The sequence below is a fragment of the Zootoca vivipara genome, chromosome 9, assembly GCF_965207765.1.
Source record: "Zootoca vivipara chromosome 9, rZooViv2.hap1.1, whole genome shotgun sequence".
Classification (NCBI taxonomy): Eukaryota; Metazoa; Chordata; class Lepidosauria; order Squamata; family Lacertidae; genus Zootoca; species Zootoca vivipara.
The window spans coordinates 43,341,597-43,359,882 of NC_142592.1; the positions used below are offsets into that span (position 1 = coordinate 43,341,597).

General features: G+C 41.0%; 1 protein-coding gene across 1 annotated transcript; it reads left to right on the forward strand.

Moving 5' to 3' along the window:
- The first annotated feature begins 154 nt into the window (after nucleotides 1–154).
- On the forward strand, nucleotides 155–17,946 carry DDX17 (DEAD-box helicase 17). Its single transcript, XM_035126914.3, has 13 exons — nucleotides 155–432; nucleotides 3,512–3,650; nucleotides 5,460–5,559; nucleotides 6,443–6,576; nucleotides 7,639–7,704; nucleotides 7,857–7,998; nucleotides 8,845–9,005; nucleotides 9,087–9,259; nucleotides 9,684–9,794; nucleotides 10,351–10,412; nucleotides 10,729–10,788; nucleotides 14,602–14,838; nucleotides 15,276–17,946. The coding sequence occupies exons 1-13, from the start codon at nucleotides 389–391 to the stop codon at nucleotides 15,788–15,790; spliced, it is 1,944 nt and encodes a 647-aa protein (XP_034982805.1). The 5' UTR covers nucleotides 155–388; the 3' UTR covers nucleotides 15,791–17,946.
- Nucleotides 17,947–18,286: the final 340 nt, after the last annotated feature.

Sequence of the window (18,286 nt, forward strand, 5' to 3'; positions counted from 1 at the left end):
GAACATTCCCTTTACAATAGGACCGACGTTGCGTTTTTCGAGAATAAGCGCAGGCACCCGTTCCATCTCTGTCCCACCCGGCTATTCAGGGCCGTAGTCTACGCAACAGTCGGCCAGACCGACTACGTAAGAGGCGGCAAGCTAGTTTAGCGGCGGCCATTTTGTGTCGGGAGGTCGGAGGAGAAAGACGGGGTTGTCTTTCGCGCCGAGCGGTTGTTGCTTCCATTCGGCCTGCCTGGAGCCTGCGGGAGTCGAGCTCCAGCGGGAGAAAGAAGGAAAATAGCAGGACAATAACAACCGCGCTCGGGTCCTCTCAGCGCTGGGACTCCGGTCGTCGCTTTGCTCGCCCACGTAGCCTGGCGCCAGAGGACTCCTTCGGCCTGTGAGGATGCGAGGCTTTGGAGACCGAGGTCGAGACCGCGACCGCGGCGGGTAAGGAAGGTCGGGGCGAGGAAGGGAAGGGAACGGGGCGGCCTCCTCCGGGGAACCCGAGTCTTCTGAGCTTCGCCACAGGCGTCCGTTTCCCTGTGGCAATGCTCCTGCGCTGGGAAATGCTCATTCGCTGCTGGGCCTCTGCCTGCCTCTTCGCTGCAGCACAGGAGACCCGCCAAGAGAGGAGAGAGGCCGGAGGGGAAGCGATCTAGAGGAATTCACGAACACGCTTCTTCGGGGAATAAGTTTATTTGATATTGGGTGGTAATCCTGAGTAAACTTAAGGGGCTAGTGTGTTAAAAGCTGCTACATACATACATACATACATACGTGTGTGTGTGTGTGTGTAATCCAATAGGTGAAGCTTTCTGCATCACCGGAACGGGGGGAGGAAACCTTCACCTACTACTGTGGTGTACTGGCTTCTCTCTTGGCAGGAATTAAACGTTGCAATATGGTTGCTGAATGTAACTAAGTGGGTGGAAAATGGCGTTACAATATGGAGTCCAAGGTGGGGACAGGGAGGTGCTTAATGTGGGCACATGAGGGGTGGAGATCTGGGGTAGGAAATGCGAGGCCTTAGGAGGCGGGAACTAGAGGCTCCCTGGACAAAGTTCGTTTGTGTTCCTCTTGTCTTCCCTTAACTTGATCGGAGGGCAGCAGGCCTCTGAAAACATCTTGCACGGTTCTCACAGATTTTATACAGTACTTGTTGATCACTTTATTTGATCCCCAACATCGTGTTCCTCCTCTTCATCTGGGTTAAGGTGGGACACCGTATTTCCTCTGACTGTCAGTGTCACTTTCGCAGCAGTAGTAGTAAAGTACTGTAGATTTCGAATCCCTGTGACGGGGTGAGCTCCCGTTGCTCGGTCCCAGCTCCTGCCAACCTAGCAGTTCGAAAGCACGTCAAAATGCAAGTAGATAAATAGGAACCGCTACAGCGGGAAGGTAAATGGCGTTTCCATGTGCTGCTCTGGTTTGCCAGAAGCGGCTTTGTCATGCTGGCCACATGACCTGGAAGCTATACGCCGGCTCCCTCGGCCAATAATGCGAGATGAGCGCGCAACCCCAGAGTCGGTCACGACTGGACCTAATGGTCAGGGGTCCCTTTACCTTTACCTTTTACTGTAGATTCTATAGTACAGCTGCATAGTGCAATACTTACCTCAGGGTGAATTTGTTCAAATCAGACGGGGTGCTCTATAATAATATGATTGCAACCTAAGCTCATTTTAGCTCAGTTGTGAGAATTTCCTTGTGACTGTATATTGCTTTTGTTCCATGCCTTGTCATGTTCTTACTTGGGATATGTAAGCGCAAGCCTAATTATAGAGTGCATAAACAGATAGCTTATGTATCATTATCAGTATCATTTTCTTATGTTGTTACTTGAGGAGCATATGTTGTGGTCCTAAGCACATTTACTTGTTATAAGCCCTGTTCAAATCAAGGAGACAACTTGCAAGTAAATATGCTTTGGATCAGCATTCAGTTTGAAAGAATTGGGATCAGCTGACATAGCTTGTGGTGATACTGAAAATGATAACAACCCCAGGTGTAGCTTCTGTGCTGCCAATACAGATACTGCTAGTCTGATTGAACTGCATGGGGATTTGCACAATTTTACCACAGTTTATAGATGTGTGACTTGCTGATTCAGTGTCACTGATGCTGAGGTTCCATACACCTCTGCCTGGAAGCATCCTGGTTTTGCAATCCTAATCCTGTTTACTCAGAAGTAAGGCCCACTATGTTAAGTGGGACTTACTTCCCAGTAAATGTGAGAAATCTGGAATAAAGTTATTTTTTAGTGTTCCATTGCTCATACAGCTGATAAGCTTTTTGCTTTAGACCAGGCACGTCCAACAGGTAGATCGTGATCTACCGGTAGATCACTGCTAGATCACTGGCACCCCCAAAAAAGCTCACCCAAAATTTTCCTCCTCCCTAAAAAAAGCTGAACAACTATGACCTGAAGCCCTAAACAAAAATGGGTCTTCCTCCCTCCTAAAAGAAGCTCAACAAGTTTGACCTGAACCCCAAAAAACAGGGCTTCCCTTCCTTAAAAAAACTCAACAGCTTTGACCTGAACCCCCCAAAAGGGGGTAGATCACTCCCAGTTTTTAACTCTGTGAGTAGATCACAGTCTCTTGGGAGTTGGCCACCCCTGCTTTAGACAGCCTAAAGCACATTCCATATATGCTTAAAAGTAAGTTTTGTTCAGTTAGATTTACTCCCATATAAGTATTGGTTGCAAACCTTTGCACACTTTGGAGTAAACTCCCCTGAACTCGTTAGGACTAGTTTATGTGTAAATGTGCTTAGAGTTTCACTGTTTGTGTCATAAATGAACCGTTGCAGTTAAAACTGTATCCTACGGTAGTACACATGCATGTTTCCCATGGCTTGTTGCTAAATTGTGCATAAAATGGTTTGATTATAAAGTTACCTTATTTTTCATTTTGTTTTCATGTATGGAATTTGATCTTTCAAAGTTGTGCCCTGTTTTGTTAGAAAGTAATGTTTTAAAACTTGCAAAAATATTTAAAGGTATGTTTTAGAATTTTTCAGTGTTTGCTGATAATACTTTCTAAAACATTTGGATTAAAGTAATTGCTTGGAATATTTTTTGCTGCTTTCCTGCAATAGTAAACAGTTTACATAGAATAAGCCAGGGGTCACCATCCAGAATAAAGACAATCCCTGGAATAAATATTTTATCAATTCTTGGTGTCTTCGGTATTTCCAGAAGCTGAACTGTTGTTGTTGTGTTATTGATAAGCAACTACAGTATACTTCTACTGCCCCAAGGTCTCATTTTGTTTATTTGTTGGTTAAGGATATAATATAGCAAATGGTCAGAGGGGGGAAATGTTGCTTTAATATAACTTCAGTGAGATTCAAAGTAAGCCTATTGAAATCCGTGTATGTAAGTTCTTAACTCATTGGGCGGGATATCAATAAGATGAAATAGGTGATACTTTTTCTCATTACGAAAATGTTTTCTTAGCTTAATAATAAAGACGCAAGCTTATGTTTGTCAAATAACTTCAACTGGAATCCCCCTCCCCACCAGATTTGGCGGTCCACTTCCTCCTAAAAAATTTGGAAACCCGGGTGAACGTCTCCGTAAGAAGAAATGGGACTTGAATGAATTGCCTAAGTTTGAAAAAAATTTCTATGCTGAACACCCAGAAGTGGCCAGACTCACTCCAGTAAGTTTCATTTGTTCTTCCTTTTGTGCTTGGTATATTTGGAAACTTTCCCAGCTTTAATGCTTCCCATAGAGTGCTAACGCAGATATGAAAATAACTAGAATTATTTCTGCCAATAGCTTTGTCAGCCTGCACATTGCAGTAGTAATCTTTTCATTCACTTATTGCAATTTATAAAGTTACTTCTAATCTATCTTCTCTGTGATTACACAAGGCTTGTAAAAAAGCCTACAAAAGTATTTTAAGCTACTTGCCCAGACATACTTAAGTTAGTAATTTTTACCACATCAAATGGTCTAAATAGTAGCGAGAACAAACTTCTATTTTATAATACCTGCCCTTCCTGATTACCTTGGTTGCCAGTTTTGCCTATGCAAGTCTAACTTGTTATATACATTTATATAGGTGATTTTACCTTAAAACTGTGGCCTGGATGTTTTTTGAGTTGCAATGTATTTTGTTAAAAATGAACTTCTGGAATAATTTTGGTTTCAATATAATATTTTCAAATTGTTTTTGCTCCAAGATGATAAAATTATATACTGTACATGGATAAAGCTTGGCCAGTATCAGAGGTGGGCTGGCCAGAAAGAATTCTCCTTTCCCGCAGTAAGCCACAGTTACAAAGTATGGTTTACTGTGACCAAGCTGTATGCTAGTGCATGCTGCTCGAATCCTGCCTGCCCCACTCCTCTCTTTACCAAGCCTGGAGGAAATAAACCACAGTAGTGTTTAAGTGTTAAGTGCAAATCAGTTCTTCTGGCATGTTTCAATCTAAGCACAGAAGACTGTTGTGCTCCAATCTTTGTAGGCCCTGAAGACTTAGTTATTGAAGGTCAGTTTTACATAGGCAGTGCCCTTTTGGTTAGGAAACCTTTTTTCTTCTTCACTTGTTCTCTGTCAGATGCTGCTTCTGTGGAATTACAGTTATGTATTATGAATTGGATGCACTCAAATTGACTATTTTTTGTTGATACAAAAATTGGTATACAAAAATTGATATGTTAATATGCAAGTCACCTTGAAAGAAAATCACTTGGAAATGTGGCACATAAAGGTTCTGAAATTAAGTTTCTCAAGTGCTCGTTGAAATTATTCACAAATCTTTGAGTTAACCAGTATGCAAATAAAGCATTTTAAGGAAACCAACCAGATGCAAAGCAAGTGGGGAAAATAACTTGCTAGATTCTTTATCTAACCTAAATTGAAATATTGATGCAGATGAGGAATTACATTTATTGATATGGTGCATGTGACTTGCTAGTGTCTCATTTTTGGATTAGTAGCATATTGAACGTCTTGCAGTTTGGGCAAAGAATTCACCTCAGAAAACTTTGTTGCTATATAAGACTCTGGATTATGAATTCAGTGGGATTTGTTTCCTGAAATGTATTCAGGAATGCAGCTCTAGAGGATTTTTGGTGGTTTGTGTGTTGTTGTTTTTACTACATGGGGTTTGCGATTCCCTGAGGTGGATGCAGTTTTGGACATGAATTCTAGTACCTACTTAGCTGTACTTTCAATATTTTCTTGATAATAGAAATAATATGGAGAGAAATATTTTATAAAAAAACATTCTTATTCTGCCTTTCAGAAGTTAAAATATGCGTTGTCTATCAGGTAGGATTTTTGGAACATGAAGCTAAAGCTACAGAGCATTTTACTTTAAGTGCAAATGGATGATCATGCACTGATAGAAATGACGGGATTATCTTCTTCATGACAGCCAGTAATGTTTTTCATAACGGTGGAAGATTATATAATTATTTATTTTCACAAGATTTATGTGCATTTTTTACTCTTAAACAGTATGAGGTTGATGAGCTAAGAAGAAAGAAAGAGATTACAATTAGAGGATCAGATGTTTGCCCGAAGCCTGTGTTTGCCTTCCACCAGTGTAACTTTCCACGTAAGTATTCTGCTTTGCAGTTGTGGCTAATGGGAGATCTTGGATGAATGAGGGTGAAGAATCTGAAACTTCATTGACAGAAATACTGAGGGTGGGAAATCTGCTGAACTGGATGTGTTGGGTGAGGTTGAAGGACCAGGTATACAACTTGGAGTTTCTCCCAGACAACTTTAGCTGATTTGCCATTTGCTAGCTGCACCCCTATTTGCCACAGTCATTGATGAGCTGATTACCTCAAGACTAAATTATTGTCATGCACTCTTTCTGGGACTACCTTTGAAACTGTTCAGAAGCTTGAGTGGCCTTTGGGGGGGGGGGAAGCAATATGAGCATATACCGTAACACTGATTCTTTACCAGTTGCATTGATTCCCAGTGCTCAGGGGTGAAGCTACGTAAGCTTTATTTCACTCAGGTCTAAGACCCAGTTTGGCACCCCCCAATGCATTTGCATACACGTTGTTGTTGTTGTTGTTGTTGTTGTTGTTGTTGTTGTCTTTCCCAGGAAACTAAATCTGGGTTCCTTATTGATTGGTTTTAAGCAGCCTTTCAAGACTTGGTTCTTTAAATCTGCTTTTAAGTGATAATGATGCTCTTCTCTTTTCTTAGTTGTAATTTTAACAATTAGCTCTATTTCTAAATGAATTGCTTTTAGTACTTGTGCATTTTGTATCTGAAAACCTTTTATTTAAATAATTTGTATGTTGGATACTACCTTAGCCCTGAAAGGTAGTATAAAATCAATAAATCTTCAGTGCTTGGCCCCAGAATGTGATACTAACCAGTAGCATTGGTTAAACTGCACTCTGTGAAAATTTAATTCATGCAGAATATATGCTGTGCTATTTTTAATGTATGATTATATTTATGTTTTTAACTTTCAGAGTATGTAATGGATGTCTTGATTGACCAGCATTTTACAGAACCAACTCCAATTCAGTGCCAGGGCTTTCCATTGGCCCTTAGTGGTCATGATATGGTGGGCATTGCACAGACTGGCTCTGGAAAAACATTGGCAGTATGTATTTTTCAGTTTGTTTAATTATTTTTGTCTTCAAATTCCTTGGGAGAAAAGTACTTATTTTCAGTCACAGTGACACTATGCATCATTTATAAGAAAATAATAATAGAACAAAGCTGCTCCTCTCCTGTGACTTCTGCAAGTTACTTCAGTACACCAAGGCAACGTGCAGAATTTGGGCATATTTTTCCTTTTATAGTAAACTGTGAACATCTTGTAAAGATAGATATCTAAAATTAAACAAGTACAAGGTAAAGGTGTGATATTTTATTAACTTTTTCACATTTTATATCATGACACCTGAGCCTGTGCATGTTTACTGAGAAGTATCATAGAATCATAGAGTTGTAAGGGAGCCTGTGGATCATCTAGTCCAACCCCCTTCAAGGCAAGTCTCACTTTGTCTTTTGAGACTTAACATAATGCTATGTGCACTTGGAAGTTATCAGTCTAAGGCAGCAATACTAAGAGTTTATTTGGGCATGGTCCATTGTTGTTAATTGAAGCCGATATCACATAAGTAGATGGCTTTTGTGGGGTGTGTTCGTGGAGGGATTGTAAGAAGTCAGCCGTGTAATGTTGAGTAGCATCACACAGGGGAATATTGTCATAGCTCATGAGCCTTTTATTCAGTTGTGCTGTAGTTTACGCTAAGCATCCTTTACTTAGCAGATGGAGTACTTTCAGCTTTCTGTATTTGGTTTTCTATGATTACTGTCTTACTGTCAGAACCATCTGATGTTGCTGATCCTTGCTTCTCTGCACTTGGTTCAGTGACTAAAACTTGAGAGTACAGCACCTGTGCATTCCTGACCATTATGGGAACCATGTTAACCCATTGCAGTACTGTATTGGTGTACTGCTCCTTTCACCTCCAGGTTGGCTGTTCTCAGATACATGGAGAGGTGAAAGCTTTAAATCTCACTTTTACTTAAAATGCATTTGTGAATTGGACAGCTGGTATATCCACTTTGTGTCTTTAAGCACTATATAGGTAAGATTTTAGAAGTGACTTTCATTTTCATGTCCCTTAAATATCTTGATTTATCCCTGTTTCAGTACTTGCTGCCTGCAATTGTTCATATCAACCACCAGCCATACTTGGAAAGAGGGGATGGTCCAATTGTGAGTAAATATTTTAATGCTTTTTTTACATCTATTTTATGCTTTATCATATTACATTTCAGTAAATCAAAGAGAGCTTTAAGCTTTGCCTCTGATGTTTAAGCATAGTTTACCTAAAATCACACAGTATTCTTTGATGCCTTCTTTTACAGTGCTTGGTTTTAGCTCCTACCCGAGAGCTGGCCCAGCAAGTCCAACAGGTAGCCGATGATTATGGTAAATGTTCAAGGCTGAAGAGTACCTGTATATATGGAGGAGCACCCAAAGGTCCTCAAATCAGAGACTTGGAGAGAGGTAATTAACAGTGGGCTTGCTTCACGCAGGATGGTTGTAACATACTAATTTGTGCAACCCCAATATGTGATTAAAACTTTGGATGGATATCTTCTTGGTAGCATATTTCAATTAATATATTTCAATTATGTTGGCTGTCTCATAGGTGAATGTATTTTTAATGAAAGTTGATGGGGGTTTCCCCCCTTTCCTCTGTTTCTTCTTTACTAAATTTGTTACAGTAAGTGTGCAGCTTACATACATTTAACTTGTGTGCATTCAGCTTTATGTGCTTGACAAAAAAAAAGAAAAACTAAATGGAAATGGGGTTGGGCGTCCTGGAAAAAAGACTTTGGCAATTCCACCCACCATTGACCACAATGTGTTTTGATGATATGTGATTTTGGCTTTAGGCCTGGTCCTTGGAACCTAACCCCTGCTTAAGTTATGGGCTTACTGTAATTAAAAAATTCAATTGAAATATTTATAATGGCTGAGGAAGTAGAAATTTGAAGCCTTAGGATAAGTCTCACATGAACAGCTTGTGAGCTGTACTAGTGAGGCTTTCCTTTACCATGCAGTCTTTTAAATATTGCCCTGAATTGGAAGATTTCTGTCTGCCTTCTGTATGCATATACTGTATGTAGACTGTTGGCTAAGAATGTTGATTGCAAATTTAATGTATGCAGTATCTCTAAACTTCTTTAAGAATCTTGTCTAAAAAGGCTTCAACTTAATTTGATGCATATAAAAGTGTTGGCTGTGTACATAACCGTTGTATCTTTGAATTCAGTATTTGAATCCTTGGTTAATATTAAGTTTCTTTTATGCTAACTTTCATCCCCACCTCAACTTCATTCCCTGAAGGTGTTGAAATTTGCATTGCTACACCCGGGCGCCTAATTGATTTCTTGGAAGCAGGGAAAACTAATCTCCGCCGATGTACATACCTTGTGCTAGATGAAGCTGACAGAATGCTGGATATGGGTTTTGAACCTCAGATTCGTAAAATTGTTGATCAGATACGGGTATGTAAACCTTCACTGTATTAGATTTCATTAAATCCCCCCTTTAAAGAATACCACCCAGCTTAACATATATTCTTTCAGCCTGACAGGCAAACTCTAATGTGGAGTGCCACTTGGCCAAAGGAGGTGCGCCAGCTTGCTGAGGATTTCTTGCATGACTATGTCCAGATCAATGTGGGCAACCTGGAGCTGAGTGCCAATCATAATATCCTGCAAATAGTGGACGTGTGTATGGAGAGCGAAAAAGATCATAAGTATGGATGCTGCTGTAGTTTGCTACATTTTCTTGTAAATTAGACCTCCCCTCTCCCCTTTAAAGTAGCATTATTTAAGTATGCCTCAGGCAAGTAGTTATTCAGGCAAACCCCGGACATGTAACTATATAATGATTTTTATTTGTTTTTATCCTGCCTTTTGGATCTTAATTGGACTTTCAGAGCAGTTAAAATAGTGCTCCTTGTTATGATAGTTCATGTGATTAAGGCCAAAAACCTATAGTTCCTTACTTTATCCATAAAACACCCACTGAGCTAAACGAGTCTTTACTCATATTTAAATGCTGTGTATAATTAATTTTGCGTGGATTGAATATTGCTGTAAATGACTTGCCTCAAATAATGATATGAAATTAGCTTATTTTTATGTTTATAATTTGTTGTGTGTTTTTTTTATTTGAAGACTAATCCAACTGATGGAAGAAATCATGGCTGAAAAAGAGAATAAGACAATTATATTTGTGGAGACAAAAAGACGATGTGATGACCTAACTCGAAGGATGCGTAGAGATGGGTAGGCCTTCTGCTCTTTATTTGAACTGATGATGTTGCAGATGAAAATGCCTTAAAGATGCATAGGGCTTAATTTTGTTGCTACAAAGTTGGTCCTATGTTTACCTTGCAATGAAATCCAGGTTGCAGAAGGAATGGTGTGGCTGCCTACTTGGAAACTTAATGGATGCACTACTGTATTTGAGAATCCAGAGTGTACATATTTTAAAGATGTTCATCAAAACAATTGCCAATAAGATAAAAAGGGAAGACTACTCTTCCAGAATCTGAGGGGATAGGTAGGTTGTTGAGGCAGCTCCAGGCAATGAGATATTAATTAACCACTAGCACTTGACACATAGATAATTGTGTTCTTACTTTGGAAATACACACACAGCAATTGAGTGATGCAAGTAAAATAATACTGAAGAACGTGCTATTTGTTCCCCAGTGTATGTTGTTGGCACTGTCACTTGGAACCTTCGCTGGTGCAGTCTCTAGCTTTTGTAGGGGCACATTGTCCCCCAAAGGTGCATGTGGCAGCTTAAAACTGTTGAAAACCTTTTTTTTCTTTGTAGATGGCCAGCTATGTGTATTCATGGAGACAAGAGTCAACCAGAAAGAGATTGGGTGCTTAATGGTGAGTAGCAGGAAACGCTTTCCTGGCCTCCCAGATAATATTTGATTTTGCGCATAAGAGAAATACAATACAAAATCATAAGCTTATTGATCTCTATATGCTGAACATGCTTATTTTTAGCTATTTGTTGGTTTCAGTATTGAGTTTGCATTCTTGCATGCTTTCCTAATGGAAATGCAACAAAACAGAAAATCAAGTGCATGCAATCCTAGTGTGAGTCGATGTAAAGGTTTCAGGTCTAATTCTGGAACCATGAGAAAGAAAGATCTGTTTCTTATGTGTGGTTTTTATGACTTAAGGCTTTTTTTCCTTTCAGAGTTCCGTTCTGGAAAGGCTCCTATCCTCATTGCTACGGATGTTGCATCTCGTGGGCTAGGTTTGTACACATGGGCTTCTCTGCCTGCTTCTCAGGTCGTTTCTTTAGATTTGAAACTTTTTCCAAAGAATTTTAAAGCGTGACTTTCCCCCACATGTGAAATGCCTTTTTTAACATTGATCTTTTTTTTCTTTCATATTCAAAATCTCTTCCTGCTCCTAACAACAGGCTTTGGTCTGCAGCAAGGCCTAGGCATGACTAATCGATCGCCAGTGGGGAGAAGAGACGTCCAATTACTCAAGCCCAATTGTTCCACACACCCTCTCATTTCCAGCTTCAGCTTTGTTGCTGGATGACTAGGATTGGACTGCACCCACTAAGTTGTTCAGAATTACCAGACGGTAGAGCAAACATCTTCTTAAAAATCCCTCTCTGTCCAGATGCATTACTAATGTAATTGCACCTTAGAGACTCACCACTACTATGGAGCACTGTTTCACACACATGAACGTAACTTGTATTTTAACACACATGCATTATCTCTCATTTTCCCACCTAAACTGGATTGCTGAGGTTATATAGTAAAAGCTACAAGGGGTTTCTTGTAGTGTGATGTATCTCAGTTTTCTTCAGTGCTGTAAAAATGGCTGCTTCCGGATGCTTGGGTAAACAGTCCCACTTTAATATCTGTATTGTGATTAAGCTCTGCATCTCAATTGGCCAGAAATGTCAGATTCTCCATATTGTAGATATTTTGGAAATCTGGAAGAGGCCACTCCTGGGAGCTGTTCAGTAGTGTTGAATTTGGTGGACTGGCCCACAGTGGCAGATCTTGTACCCAATCAATGAAAACAATCCCTCAGGTTGTTCAGAGTGACTTTGTTTAAACGGGGAATTTTGTCACTTGAAATGCTTAGTTCCCAAATGTGATAAACATACTAAAAAAGTTGGTATCCTTTAATCACATAACCTTCATTCTCACATGCCACCCCCTAAATTGGAAACACTTCTCTAGAGGTGTTCATATGGATTTCAGTCTCTGTCCTCTGGGGTCATGTCTGGACCTGTGCAGGTAGAACTTGGGCCTGTTAGGAGAAGGGGTGAGGCCAGATTTTTTTGGCAGTGGTTTTTAAACAGGCTTGCTGTGTGCTGGTAGCTTCTTTGTGCATCTTGCCTAGACACTTAAAATCAGCCCTTCTCACATATATATTTCCCCAAAACAACTCATTTGGATACTATTTAAGGAAAACAGTCTCCCCGTTCTGCCTTCTCCACTTCACCGAGGCTGGGGGGAAAAGGTACCAGAGTCTGTTTCTTGTTACTAAATAACATCTTGGCTTGTTTTGGGGCCCAGAGTTTGCTGCTTAATAATATGTAGCTGGCAAACCTCTGGACGAATTCCTCCAAGTTCCTGGAAAGTGAAGGCTTCTACCTAAAACATAGAACAGGGGCGCGCACTTTTTGGCTGAGTCACCAGGGTTTTTCCTTCTACTCAAAGGAACATTGGTCTCAGAAAACTCCTTCCAGGTAAGTTGAGTCCCCCATAATGGCTTCTTTATGAATAACCCCCAGGAGAGAAGACTTCCCTCTGCACTGTTATTCATTAAACACTTCACTCTGTTAAAGTCAAATCATTAAATTTCTTTTTGTTTGTTTTCTTTAACAGAAACTTTATCAGCTGCCGATCACTCAGTGCAGGTCTGGGGACATATCTACATTGGTGGTCGAAGCAGCTCTCTAGATGATGCGTGTTTGCTAGTTTCTGCCCCTCCTAATTAAATGCCCAGTCATTTTCCGGGGGCATCTCAGTGTGAATGCATCCCCAGGTAGCCATATTCCTTTCTAGAATGATCAAGAACGGAATCTCTTTAATTCCTTGGAAGAAATACTGTGATGAGCACAATTTTACATCAGTGCAAGATAGAATAGTAAGAAATCATTTTACTGCATGTTATCTCCCCTCCCCTACTCAGATAATATGGATCTGATACACACCTTTTTAAGGTAGTAATTGACCCCACCTCTTTTCTCTTCCTTGTTGCCCTTCATGGATTTCCACCAAAATCCAGTCAATGAGACCTTCATTGTTAACTGGCAGTCTCTGTGCTTTCTAACAAGGATGTGCTTCCTGGTATTCATTATGGCTACCTAACTAATGGATGTACAGAATGGGATTGGCTGAGGTCCCATAGCCTGCTGTTTGTCAGACTCCAGTTAAATCCTAGCTATGAAGATGTGAATGCACTTGGTGTGTTACCCTGCCCTTACCCAACTCTTGCCCTTTGAGATCTTTGCACCAAGGACCCTAGCTGGAGACTCGCGCTGCCCCCTGTGAAATATTGCCTTCTCACTTTTTGGTGTGATTCAGGACTTTGGAGTCTGGAAAGATTGAGGAGCCCCCCCTTGGTGTAATAAGAAACAGACGTAATACCCCTTTGCCACCACTACAACCCACTTTTATTTTTGCCCCTCTTCCCATCCTTTTATTTGAAATTGATGCAGTCTGGGCAATAGATGCAGCCTGACCTTTTGGATGTAATTTTTAGCATCTGCATTTTTGACAGTTGCCCCCTTTAAGCCCTGTGAGGGGACAACAAGGGTTGGAGGACCTGAAACCTTTACGTGAACCCAGGTTCTCAGGCACTTGACAGCCAAATGGGGCTACAGAGAAGCATCCATGCCAGTTCACAGAGCGAGCGTGTGTGGGGACTTCTCGCTGCCATGGACCCTTGATGCATGCTCCCCGCGCTCCAGTGGTCCCGTGTCAGAGGGCGGAGTTTTCGAAAGGAGGCCGCCAAAAATAAAAGGCAAAGAGACGGGATCGTCTGCAGCGATTTCCCACAGGAGGAGGGAGTGTGCATCGGTCTGGTAACAAAACAGGGAATGTTTCTAATTTTTATGAGAAAAGTCAATCTGTGTTTTATCTTGGATATAATCTGAATATTCTCTGTAAAATGCAGATTTTTTTGTAAGAGTTGTTAAATTTTAATGTAAAATTGCTTTTTAAAATGTATTGCAATTTTTTTTCAAAGCATTACACTAACATTTACTTATTTTCTGCCTTTTACCTGTGAACTTTAAAATGTTTCCTCGAAGGTTTTGAATGTTTAAATATTGGGTTATTCCCATTGTTCAAGTTATCTGCAATCAGTGTATGCTAGAAATCTCACCAAGATAGTCTTGGTGATATCAAATGTTAGTGTGATACACCTTTTTAAAGGAGAATTAAAATGATCTGAATATCCATTGACCAAACTGTACTTCAAATTTAGAACGGGTAATTTATAGATACCAGGAAGAGGGGGAATAAAATATCGTAAGCTATAAAAAAATTTTTTGGGGGGAAAGCATTTCCCCCCATTTTTGTAACAATTGGAAGGTAAGTGGTTTCAGTGTTGCTGGACTTTGTAGACTTCTCCTAACAGAGTTAAAGGCATGTGGCAGTTCTCTCCTACATCCAGTCCAGTTGCTGTGTCCGTAAAAAGAATGGCACATTTGTTTGATGACATGCTGGTATAAAGTTGCCTGAATTCCACAAATGAAATGTTTGGAGATTAATATTGTGTGTGTGTGTTGTGTGTGTGTGTTCATAGCATGCATGCAGCAAAGGATGGATGGATTTTAGAGGAAGATGAACTGCTTTGACTTGTTGACTTTCTGAACATAAATTATTTATGTCCATGGGCATATCTCTCCATTTAGCCTTTCGCTCTGTTGGGAAGAGTCTGTACTGTCTTTATTCTTTACAACTATTAACTTTTTTCTTTTTTCTTGTTACTGTCACCTGCATTTGTGCTCCCCACCTTCTGTTGGCACATCCTTCCACCATATCCTGTCCACAACCCCTCACTGTGCTTTGGTTGCTTCACAAAGATGTGGAAGACGTAAAGTTTGTGATAAACTACGACTATCCAAACAGCTCCGAGGATTATGTGCACAGAATCGGCCGTACTGCCCGTAGCACCAACAAAGGCACTGCCTATACATTCTTCACACCTGGGAATTTGAAGCAGGCTAGAGAGCTAATAAAAGTCCTAGAGGAAGCCAATCAGGCTATCAATCCCAAACTGATGCAGCTTGTGGACCATAGAGGTGGTGGTGGTGGTGGAGGTAAGAGGCTTCTTTCTACATGTGTGTGTTTCGTTTTTTGCAGTTTCCATATTGGTTGCCTTTAGCTTGCCAGCTACATTTAATAGAATGCTATCAAGGACTGTACCCGATGCCTTGTCTACTGCCCTGTGCCTGGCATCACACTGCTGTGCTAGTTCTGACCTACAAGATGTGCTCTGACCTACAAGATGTGCTAATCTGCAAGGAGCCACTGTGCATGAGCAACCAATTACCTCATAGGGCTATCCTGACAGATAACCACACTCGATGCACGGTCAGTGTGAGGCGAGCTGGAAAGTGTGGCCCTGCCGTGGCATAGCCCCTACATGCAAATGCAAAAAAAATCATGCATAAGGTTAATTGTATAGTGTAAGCTCAATTGATCTAGAGGGCATTTAAGTGAGCTTGACACCATATTCATTCATCTGTACCACCAGGCGGTCGCTCTCGTTATCGTACGACCAACACCTCCAACAATCCTAATCTGATGTACCAGGAGGAGTGTGAACGGCGGCTCCGGGGTGTTAAAGATGGCCGGAGAGACTCGGGCAGCTTCCGAGACCGTGAACGCGGCGAGAGCTTTGCAAATGGAGCAAACAAGGCCTACGGTGGTGCATATGGGAGTGCAAATTCTGCGTTTGGGTCGCAGCAGGGCCAGTATGGCTATGGCCAGGGAGCCTATGGAGCTGCTGCTTATGGTGCAAGTGGCTATGGGGCAGAATATGGTGCCGCTGGCTATGGCGGAGCAAATGCTGCCAATGCCGGGAGAAACTCGCAGAGTACAGGCCAACAGCAGTATGCAGGAATGGGCCGTTCTGGCCAGCAGCCTCAGCCTCTCATGTCGCAGCAGTTTCCTCAGCCTCCAGGCACTAACGTGATGGGCTATATGGGACAGACTGCCAACTACCAGTATCCACCCCCTCCACCACCCCCTCCCCCTGCACGCAAGTGAGACCATTTGGTTTATCGGTGACCAGTCAAGACTTGCAAATAAGAACCTTCTCTTCTCCCCTTTCCCTCACCACCCCTGCCATCCCCATTGTGGTGTTTTCCCCTAATGCAGGTTAGATGTAGAGTTCACTATCGGATACTGTCCATAAACATTGGCCCTGGTGTATATTTCCATTTTTTAAAAAAATTAGAATTGAGTGGAAAACGAACTTCTCTTTACATGTTTTGGCCTTGCATGTTAAGAAACCTGAAATGATTTTTTCTCAACCCCCCCCCCCAAAAAAAAACCTTACAGGGCAGATATGTCCCAGCCCAGTTGTCATTGTGTCTGAGGCTTGTGTATGAAAACTTGCTGCAGAGAGGAACAACTTATCCATCACATAGACCACAAGAAAGATGTTGTGTAATATTTCTTAACAGAATATTTGAGATGGTGTCATTTTTGCTTATTAAAATTGAGACTTTCCACAAGGACAGTTGAACCAGAGTCCTTGGATTTGACATAGGTAGATTTTGAAAATATAATTAGCTGTTTTGACTCAGTTATTCCAAACCTCCACTCTACAGCCGGGTGGGGGGGACCCAATTAATTTTGGCTAGCATTTCTGCAGCACCTGGATATCTTATCAACCCTTTGCATAAGAGATTTAAAGAAAAAGTGTTAGAAAAAGAGTGTTCTTTTCTGTTCTTCACCCCAGTTTTCATAACTAAATCATTTCATTCTTAAAAGTTAATTGGATTTCTCTGTGGTACTCAAATTACTACCAGCTAGATTTTTCACCCAATGATAATAAAACTTTATGCCTCCCCACCTCAAGTTCCAAATTGCACTTCAGCAGAAAATACTGAGGAAAATTAAGCAGTCACCATTTAATTGGTGTATATGTCCTTAATATAGCATCTCTTATTGGGCAGATTTCAGGATCCCACTGTGCTGTGTAAAATGGTTCAGTTTTTCTGTTTCAAATTTTGAAGATTTACTTTAGGCCAAATGGAATCTAACCCCCTCATTAGTGGGGAGGAGGAAGAGATGGCTAGTAAGTCTTGGAGCTGCATTCACATCCTGATCTGACTAGGGCTTTCCTTGGCGTTTTGAGTGAGTTTCTTCAACTGTCTTTTACACATCTTTTACAGGTAGGTAGCATTCTAGGAAATTTTAGGAAAGGATGGAACTTTAGTAAACAGTTCCATTCAATCTTGTTGATTCCCCCCCCCCCAGGCTGAGCAAGGTTGTAGGTTATTGAGTGGGGAGAGTGGGATAGAATTCTTCAAGTACTAAAGCTTATGTCCTGTGACTATTAGCAGAAGGGTTGACAAGTAGTTGGCTTTTTTAGCGCATCACCTGCTATGTTTGGACAACATGGCAGGAGCACTTGTGTACTGTACTGATTGAGAGGCATAATATGTGCTACAGTGTTTTCTGTTTTGGGAAATGCATAGTTCAGATAAGTACAACAGCCCAGTTACTTTATTGCAATGTGGGGCTCTTTGTATTCCTCAGTAGAGAACAGCCCAGGATCGATGGTTTTTTTTGTCTGCACGCAACATACAGGTAGGTTGTTTGCACAGACTGTGAGAGGGAAATTTGCCAGTTCAAATAGCTCCTGCTTCATTTGACTTCTGTAATTGTACACTGGAGAAATGAGAAGTCTAGTAGTAAGCTTCAATGCTAAAAAGATCAGAAATGAACGTTCATTTAAAAAACGTATCATGGAATATCTTGTTAGCTCATGCAGAATACAACCATTGAATGCTCTGGTATGTTCTGGCCATGTCCCACTTGGTGCTGCTTGGTTCCACTTACCAGCTAAAGAGCGACGAAGCGGTGATGTCCATTGTTTCTCCAGTAAAACGTCTGTCGAAATGCCAGTCCAACATCTTCCCTTCCAAATAAATTACTGTGTGGGCTTTAAGTTGAAAGATTTAAACTCTAAACTTTAGAGGCTTTTTGGGTCGGATCAGTGCTCTGTTTCAACCCTTACTGGTATTTAAACACATTCCTGTTGTATTAACAAAGACTTGAATGGAAGGATTCATAGCTCAGTGGTATTCAGGCACAGCATACTAAAAAGCTATGTTACTATTAGTTTGTAAATTGTCCTTTTGATACCATCTTGTTTTCTTTTGTAGGTATGAATAAAAATACTTGTCAATAAAGATTGAACTCTTTCATTTAAAAGGTAGAACCTCATATGCTCTTTTTCCTGTAAGAAATACCTAATTTCTCTATGCAACAAGTATAGGAATGAACATTTTAATGTCCATAGTAGGCTGCAATGGTTTTGTAGCCGATTGACTGGCTGAACCGAAAGAGTGCTCACTAATGGTTCCTCAGCATTGTGGAAAAAACAAGTGGGGTGCCACAGGGTTCTCTCTTGGGCCCATTGTAGCTCAAGGTCTTTATAACTGACCTGGATGGACCAAACTGGGAGGGGCAGCTAAAGACTAAATCTGGATTCAAGACGATCATAACAGATTGGAGAGCTGGGCCCAAACT